Raw genomic sequence first — 8,126 nt, 5'->3', positions numbered from 1 at the left:
TCTGATCCACACAGTCAAAGACTTTAGTGTAGTCAATGAAGCAGAAGTAGATGTTTTTCAGGAATTCTCTTGCTTTTTCTATGATCCAATGGATGTTGTCAATTTGATCTCCGGCTCCTCTGCCTTTTCTAAATCCAGCTTGAACATCTGGGAGTTCTTGGTTCATGTACTGTTGAAGCCTAGCTTGGAGAATTTTGAGCATTGCTTTGCTAGCATGTGAGATGAATGCAACTCTGCAGTAGTTTGATCATTCTTTAGCATTGCCTTTCTTTGGGATTGGAATAAAACCTGATCTTTTCCAGTCCTGTGATCACTGCTAAGTTTTCCAAATTTGCTGGCATTTTGAGTACAAGGAGATCCAACTAGTCCATTCTGAAGGAGATCAGCCCTGGGTGTTCTTTGGAGGGAATGATGCTGAAGCTGAAGCTCCAGTACTTTGGCTACCTCATGAGAAGAGTTGACTCATTGGAAAAGACTGATGCTGGGAGGGATTGGGGGCAGGAGGAGAAGGGGACGACAGAGGATGAGATGGCTGGATGGCATCACTGACTCGATGGACGTGAGTTTGAGTGAACTCCGGGAGTTGGTGATGGACAGGAAGGCCTGGCATGCTGTGATTCATGGGGTCACAAAGAGTTGGACACAACCGAGAGACTGAACTGAACTGAGTGCAGCACGTTCACAGCCTCATCTTTGAGGATTTGAAATAAGTCAACTGGAATTCCATCACCTCCACTAGCTTTATTTGTCATGACGCTTCCGGAGGCCCACTTGGCTTCACACTCTTGGATGTCTGGCTTTAGGTGATCACATCATTGTGGTTATCTGGGTCATTAAGATCTTTTTTGTATACTTCTCCTGTGGTATTCTTGCCACCTCTTCTTAATGTCTTCTGCTTCTGTATGGTCCATACCATTTCTGTCTTTCATTGAGCCCATCTTTGCATGAAACGTTCCCTTGGTATCTCTGATTTTCTTGAAGAGATCTCGTCTTTCTCATTCTATTGTTTTCCTCTATTTCTTTGCACTAATCACTTAGGAATGCTTTCTTATCTGTCCCTGCTATTCTTTGGAATTCTGCGTTCAGATGGATATATCTTTCTTTTCTCCTTTGTCATTCACTTCTCTTCTTTTATCGGCTATTTGTAAGGCCTCCTCAGACAACAGTTTTGCCTTTTTGCATTTCTTTTTCTTGGGGATGGTTTTGATCACAGCATCCTGTACAATGTGACAGACCTCATCCATTGTTCTTCAGGAACTCTGTCTTTCAGATCTAATCCCTTGAATCTATTTGTCACTTCTACTGTATAATCATAAGGGATTTGATTAAGGTCATACCAGAATGGTTTAGAGGTGTCCCTCCTTTCTTCAATTTAAGTCTGAATTTTGCAATAAGGAGTTCATGATCTGAGTCACAGTCAGCTCCCGGAATTGTTTTTGCTGACTGTATAGGGCTTCTCCATCTTTGGCTGCAAAGAATATAATCAATCTGATTTCTACTCTGATTACGCAAGAATTATCTCGAGTCTGAAGTGTCTCAGGGCAGGAGGAGGGGACAGAATTTTTAGAGAAACATTGCCTGAAACCTTCCCCCCACCTACGCCCCGCTGGTAAAAACACAGTAATAAGCACTTGCCTGAGTTGTCTCAAAATAGGAGTTCCCTGTAAGGTGTGCGTTACTGAGAAGCTACTGCCAAAATCTAACTGGAGACTTCTGGGGGGCCAGAAGGAGGTGGGTGAGGCCAGCCTATACTATGTTCTGCCAACCTCCCAGAAACACTCCCGCTGGAAACCATCTTGCCTGAGAGATGTGTGCGCCACCAGGAAGGGCCTCAGACCACACCTGGGCACAAGAAAGATGACTGGCTGAAGATGACCTGGAAAGCTAAGCCCACCAATACCCAACCCGAGACTGGGCTGACCACAGGGCGGAGCGGGTCTCCTGGGCTCCCCTGACTCTGCTGCCCGCCTCCCGGCCCCCTTCCCCACCAAGGCCTCGGCCTTGTGTCTCACTCATGTGTCTCCTCAGATCATCGGTTCCCCAGGGTTACACAAGAGCCCAGGCTTGGACCCCAGAAGGGTGCCCCCGCCCCAGCCTGGGGAATAGCTGAACCTACTCTAATCCCATACCCATCAGAATCAAGTCCTAGTAAGTAACACCATCCGTCTGACCCCCATGCCATCTGAGGCCCTGGAGTCATTGCCTCCCTGCCTCTGAATCCTCTGTGGCTCTTCTGTCCACCCACGTCAGCCCTTCCTGTGTCACCAGTCACATGTCCATGATGTGCACAGCAGCCCACAGGACAGGCCAGAACGGGTGGGGCGCTGGGCCTGGCTGGGAGATGAGGGGCTCCAGGGGGCACGGGCAGGTCGCACTGAGGCCCAGGCGGCCCCTGCGCCTCTCCTCCAGCTCCTCCAGGTTCTGAGCTGGCGGGAGCTTCTCCTCTCCGCCCTTGGCAGCTCTCAGGTCTGCTGCTCCCGTGTCTCCAGGCTCCTGTGGAACCCGAAGGACAGGTGACTCCCATCATCCTCCCACCCGAGTGGACCCCTTTCTCTCTGGAGATTCTGTCGGTGCTGCTCCCCACTACCACACCCATCCTGCAGGGAGCTCCCACCCCTGCCTTGTGACTCTGCCACCCAGAGGAAGATACCGAAGTCCCGCCCCAGCCGAGTCAGAGCATGTTCCTGAATGGGACCAGGACTTCCCCTCCCTGTTCCCTGTCCCTCAACCTAGGCACCTCTCCTGGCTCCACCCACGCATCACAGGACCATCCCTCCAAGTCTGGCAGTTTCCCATTAGCTCACCCGTCCTGGGAGTGTCAGCAGCTCCTACAGCTCACCCGCCCAGCCTGCCGACTGCTGACATGTGGGGACCAAATCTTGGTGGGTTCTCAGATACTCAGGATGCCACAGCCGAGATCCAGGCCATCGCTGACCAGGTAGGGCTGCTGCGGGCAGAAGGGGTCCCGGGACCACGGTGGTCAGCAGTCATCACCTCTGGGACAGAGGCACTGCACCCTAGCACATCCCATTCTCTCTTGAGAAGAGAGAGAGGGCAGAGGAGTTGGAGGGGAGGCAAGGTGACAGTTGGGGAAAAGCACACGGAGAGCAAAGGGCACAGCGTGGGGTGAGGTCATCATGAGTGAGTCAGGGGCCCAGGCCGCCGAGACTCAGGCTGTTATTTTAGCACTTTCGTGTAGGTTTGAAACGCTCTCCAGTGAAACATTTGGCAACTGAAAGTAGCTGGGTCAAGTAGGCAGAGCATGGATCAGACCCTGGGCAGCAGTCCAGCCCCTTTTCCAGGAAAACTCTTGCACCCAAGGGTCATGTGGGGTTGGGGCCTGTCCCCCCCTCCTCACAAGGGAGACAAGTTCAGGGTCTGGGGCGGGTATTCGAGTTCTGATGAGAAGAGGAAACCTAGGTCCCTTATCTTTCTTGCCCACCGCCGCCCCCCTCCCCGCTCCACTGCTGCCTCCTACATCCCAGGGCATGCGCTCTGCTGCGTCCTGGATCCTACCTTTGGGATCATCTGACAGCAGTCGTGGAAGGGGTGAGTCAGTCTTGTGAGACCTTAGACACTGAGGGATCTGGGGGACAGCCAGTGAGAGCCAGGCAGAAGGGTGTTCCCTGTTCTCCCCCTCCATGGCCACTCAGCCCAGCCCTCCCTTCCTCTTCCTGGGCCTCCAAGCCTAAGAATCCCCGCTAGCCACATGAGCTTTGAGTGAGGGTGAGCCGCCTCGGGAGACAAGGGTTTCTGTCTTAGGGGCTGCACTTGGGGTCCATCCCTTGAGAGTCACCTGTCAGTGCACCGTCCTCACTGCCCTGGGAGCGAGGTGGCCACCTGTGTGCTGGGTGGGCTCTGTGAGGGGCAGGGGCACCATCTGGGGGCCTTTTGTACTGAAGTTTTCCTGAATAGATAAGGAGAAGTGAGGCCAGAGACAGACCTGTATCCACCACATCCAGCCATCCTTGCACAGAGTAGGGCTCTCCTGCTTCCACTCCTGAGACAGACAGAGAGATGATTTCATTCCAGGCCCCCGGGAGGGTTTGTGGGCATCACTCACCCCCAGGCTGGGTAAACGGTCTGAGGGTCAGTTCCATACAGCTCCGTGAAGAAGGGCTGCACAGCTGAGTGTTGAGACAAGGGTGGGCACTGGCCCAGGGGGACACACCCACACTGACCACCCTGAGAGCCGTGGCAGCCTCATGGAAGAGCAGGTGGCCCACCTTCTCACTACCTGACCCTCCCTCCTCCTGTCCTTTCCCCGACCCAATCACCAGAGTGCCCCTCCCTGCAGGCCCTTGCCAGGTGACTCACTGGCATGCATAATGGTGATGCCCTTGGCTCCCCAAGCAGCAGGCGCTTGGGCTTCACCAAGCTCCTCTGACACCCAGAACTGGTCTGGGGACTTCAGGGCAGTGAGCGCCTGTGGCTGCTGAGCACTCAGAAACCAGATTAGATCTTAAAGTCAAGACAAAGCAACCTGCTCTCCCTTCCTCCATAACAAAGCTCAGTTCCCTAAAGGCCAAGACCCTAGAAAACCTGACTGATCCAAGGGCATCATTAACATCTGACACCAAAGATCAGAAACAGCCTCTGCCCAAAGGCCCTGCATCCTAGTTCAGTTCAGTTCAGTTCAGTCCTAGGGAGACCGTCTAAAAAGGCAGCAAAGGACCACCCTGGTGGCCCAGGGGAGAAGAATCCACAGGCCAGTGCAGGGGACCTGGGATCCATCCCTGGTCCGGGATGATACCACACAGGGATAAGCAAGTAAGCCCAAGTGCCACAATTCTCGAGCCCGAGCTCTAGAGCCAGGGAGCCAAGACTACTGAAGCCCCCATGCCTAGAGCCTGTGCTCTCAACAGAAGCCCCCACTCTTTGAAACTGGAGAAAAAAAGAAAAGGAACTGGAGAAAGCTGGCATGCAGCCTCAAAGACCTAAGGCAGCCAAAAAAAAAAAAAAGAATAAGTAACTAAAAGTTAACAATGGAAAACCCAGAGTTATGACACGTTTAAAAACTAAAAATAAATAAAAATTTAAAGTAGAAAAGCATTTTTTTAAAACTGTCTGCAGAAGAAACTGAGATTCTTAAGAGAACCCTGGAAAAGGAAATGACAACCCATTCCAGTATTCTTGCCTGGAGAATTCCATGAATAGAGGAGCCACGCAGGCTCCATGGGGTCGCAAGGAGTCGGACACCACTGAGTGATTAACATTGTCACTTTCACTTTTTTTTTTTTCCCAAGAGAATTAAGGCACCTCTATAAGATCAAACCAGTCAATCCTAAAGGAAATCAACCCTAAATATTCACTGGAAGGACTGATGATGGAGCTGAAGCTCCAGTCCTTTGGCCACCTGCCAGGAAGAGCTGACTCATAGAAAAGACCCTGATGCTGGGAAAAATCGAGGGCAGCAGGAGAAGGCGTCAGCAGAGTATGAGATCATTAGATAGCATCACTGACTCAATGGAGATGAATTTGAGCAAACTCTGGGAGACTGGAGAACAGAGGAGCCTGGCGTGCCACAATCCTTGGGGTCACAAAGAGTCAGACATGACTTAGCAATTGAACATTAACAACAGAAGATGGAAGACTGAATTTTTAATAAATATTTATTTATTTTACTTTGGCTGTGCCACGTAGTTACTTGCAGCAAGTAGCTCTTCTTTGCAGCGTGTAGGATACAGTTCACCAACCAGGAATCGAACCCGGGCCCCTTGCATTGCTGTCACTGAGTCTTACCCACTAGACCACTGAGGAAGTCCCTGGAAAATTATCTTTAACGTTCAATTTAGTTTAATTCTTTAAAATATTTTAATTTTCACTTTTAAAAGAGTAACTGAAAAATGGTATGTATGTACTCTTTCAAAAGAACTAAGTAAAAAGAAAAACAGGGTGTGAACTTATACACATTGTCTTGATGGTGAAAATATAAAATTCCCATCCTTGAAAAAGAAAAGAGAAATGATACAGAGAACATTTTTCTGTCCTTTATCATCAGAGTCGACAGTTGAGTGTGTCTGCTTAGCTGTAAAGGGCAGATGAGGTGTAGAAAGTGTGCAGTGCCCAGGCATGAGAGTTCAGGGGTGACATCTAATACAGGTGAGCTCACCTGTCTCTCCCTTCTCCCCTTCCGCAGGTGAAGTCCCAGCTGGAGGAGAAGGAGAACAAGAAGTTCCCAGTGTTCAAGGCTGTGAAATTCAGGAGCCAGGTGGTTGCTGGGATGAACTACTTGATCAAGGTGGGGTGTCAGCCTCTTGGGAGAGTCTGGCTGAAGTGGGAGCTCGCAGGTGCCCAGGGCAGGAGTGCTCAGCAGGGTCCTGCGGCAGCCCTCAGCTTCAGGGGTTTGGTGGCTGTCCAAAATGAGCATGCGTGTGCAAGCATGTATGTGTGCATGTGCGTGTGTGCACGTGTGTGCTGCGGCCTCCTTGGAGAAGAGGACCTAGCCTCTCGGGTGACCAAGGGCTCTGCTGGAATGAGTGTGGGGGAGGGGTGCTGGCTGGGCACCTAGGGTGTCCCCTGCACTTGAAGGAGGAGGGTGAGAATGTCCTCAGCCCAGTCTCTGGGGACATGAAGGGACGCAGCCTCCAGGCATCCAGGACCCTCCTACCATCCAGCCAAGTCCAGTGGAGCAGGGGGACTTGGGGTCAGAGGCCCCACCTGCCCCTCACTGGACTCTCCTTTCAGGTTCAAGTGGACGAGGATGACTTCGTGCACATCCGAGTGTTTGAAAGCCTCCCACACGAGAACAAGCCCGTGGCCTTGACCAGCTACCAGACCAACAAAAGCAGGCATGACGAGCTGACCTACTTCTAGGCCTGATTTTCAGAGTCCATCACCCACGTGGGTCTCTCCTCTGCAGACCTGTCTGGGACCAGACGCGGTGCCCCTCGTGGTGGGGTGGTGTCTCTGTTCCCTGCTTTCACTGTGTTCATTTTTTTCTCTCAATCCATGATTTTAACTAAATTTCCTTCGAGGGGAGCTTGAGTTATCTTTAAATAAACATGTGTTTTCTGTTTTCACAAATTGTCTCTGTTGGGGTTTTTTCCTTCATCTGAAGCTATAATCACAGTAGAGAAGTGTCAGCAGGTGAGAGGTGTCCTGGGTGGAGCCCCCGCTGGGCCTCCTGCCGCCTGAGCCCCCTTCCCTGAGGAGCCGAGGAGGGGAGAGTGTGGCCCAGGTGGCAGTGGGCAGGTGGTACACCCAGGGTTCTGGGAACGTGTGCTCTAACCACAGCTCCACAGGCTGTCCTGGTGACTCTGTGTCGTGTCTCCAGGTCTCAGAACCCCCCACCCCATCGTGTACAGTAAGAGGGGGTGAGAAAATCTGACCCTAGAGCATTAGTTCTAGATGGACTCAGATACATTCACGCATTTCTGCTCGGGTAGAGATGCACAGATGTGTGCAGGGAGGCTGTGACCCGCAGGGCCCGCTGAGTGCCATGTCCTGCGAGTCCGGCCCCAACTACCCACTGACTGCCCGGGTTATGCGCTGGGTCTGTCTCAAGGCTTCCTGGTTTCAGCAGCCGGTTACTACCGTTAGTGAAGTCAATCCAGTGATGTGTTTGCCGTGTGTGTGTGTTCGTGTGCAGTAGAATAGAAAAGCGCACCCTGCATTGTAAGACTAAATGCTGGGGACAGTTCTGTGTGGCTCAGGGTCCAGGTGGACAGCCTGTTCCTGAGGGCAGAGTCTGCCCCCTTCCTGTCTCCACTTCGTCTCTGGGGCAGGTGGTATTCTGTGTCAGGCCTGCTGCTGATGGATCGGAGGTGCAGGTCATGAGGGCTGAATGCAGAGCAGGTAAACAGTCCTTGGGGAGCAAACAGACCTGTGAGAGCAGGAGAAGGAGACTCAGTCAGGAGCTGTGTGTGTCCTGCCCTATCCTGAGCTCTAGGACAGAAAACTTGCATCTCCAGCTCTTGGTCTGGGAAAATAGAAGCCAGCGAGCATATTTACATCGACTTGAAGATCAGCTATATTTCCACCTGGAAACTTCCAGTGAAGGGGGGCGGATGGGGGATGCTATGTAGGTGCCTGGACGGGACCGACAGCCCACACCTCATAGCAGGGAGCACGGAGCACAGGGACGGAGGCAGGTGTGACCACTGGGTTCAGAGGGTCCCCCAGGT

At 52.1% G+C, this 8,126-nt stretch overlaps 1 protein-coding gene across 1 annotated transcript; it reads left to right on the top strand.

The window, feature by feature from the left end:
- The first annotated feature begins 2,784 nt into the window (after positions 1 to 2,784).
- LOC109564706 (stefin-C) lies at positions 2,785 to 7,026 on the top strand. The gene is made up of 3 exons (XM_019968179.2): positions 2,785 to 2,938; positions 6,140 to 6,241; positions 6,688 to 7,026. Exons 1-3 carry the CDS (start codon positions 2,864 to 2,866, stop codon positions 6,814 to 6,816), a joined length of 306 nt encoding a protein of 101 aa, XP_019823738.2. The 5' UTR covers positions 2,785 to 2,863; the 3' UTR covers positions 6,817 to 7,026.
- The last annotated feature ends 1,100 nt before the right edge of the window (positions 7,027 to 8,126 follow it).

The sequence above is a fragment of the Bos indicus genome, chromosome 1 (assembly GCF_029378745.1).
Source record: "Bos indicus isolate NIAB-ARS_2022 breed Sahiwal x Tharparkar chromosome 1, NIAB-ARS_B.indTharparkar_mat_pri_1.0, whole genome shotgun sequence".
Taxonomy (NCBI): domain Eukaryota; kingdom Metazoa; phylum Chordata; class Mammalia; order Artiodactyla; family Bovidae; genus Bos; species Bos indicus.
Note: the sequence above shows the minus strand (reverse complement) of the source record. Positions and strands in the feature narration are given on the sequence as shown.

What these genes read in the sequence shown, in the direction of transcription:
- LOC109564706 (XM_019968179.2), top strand. Translation starts at nt 2,864, where the DNA reads ATGTGGGGACCAAATCTTGGTGGGTTCTCAGATACTCAGGATGCCACA. An exon ending in TCCAGGCCATCGCTGACCAG is followed by an intron (nt 2,939 to 6,139) that starts GTAGGGCTGCTG and finishes CCCCTTCCGCAG; the next exon opens with GTGAAGTCCCAGCTGGAGGA. An exon ending in GGATGAACTACTTGATCAAG is followed by an intron (nt 6,242 to 6,687) that starts GTGGGGTGTCAG and finishes CTCTCCTTTCAG; the next exon opens with GTTCAAGTGGACGAGGATGA.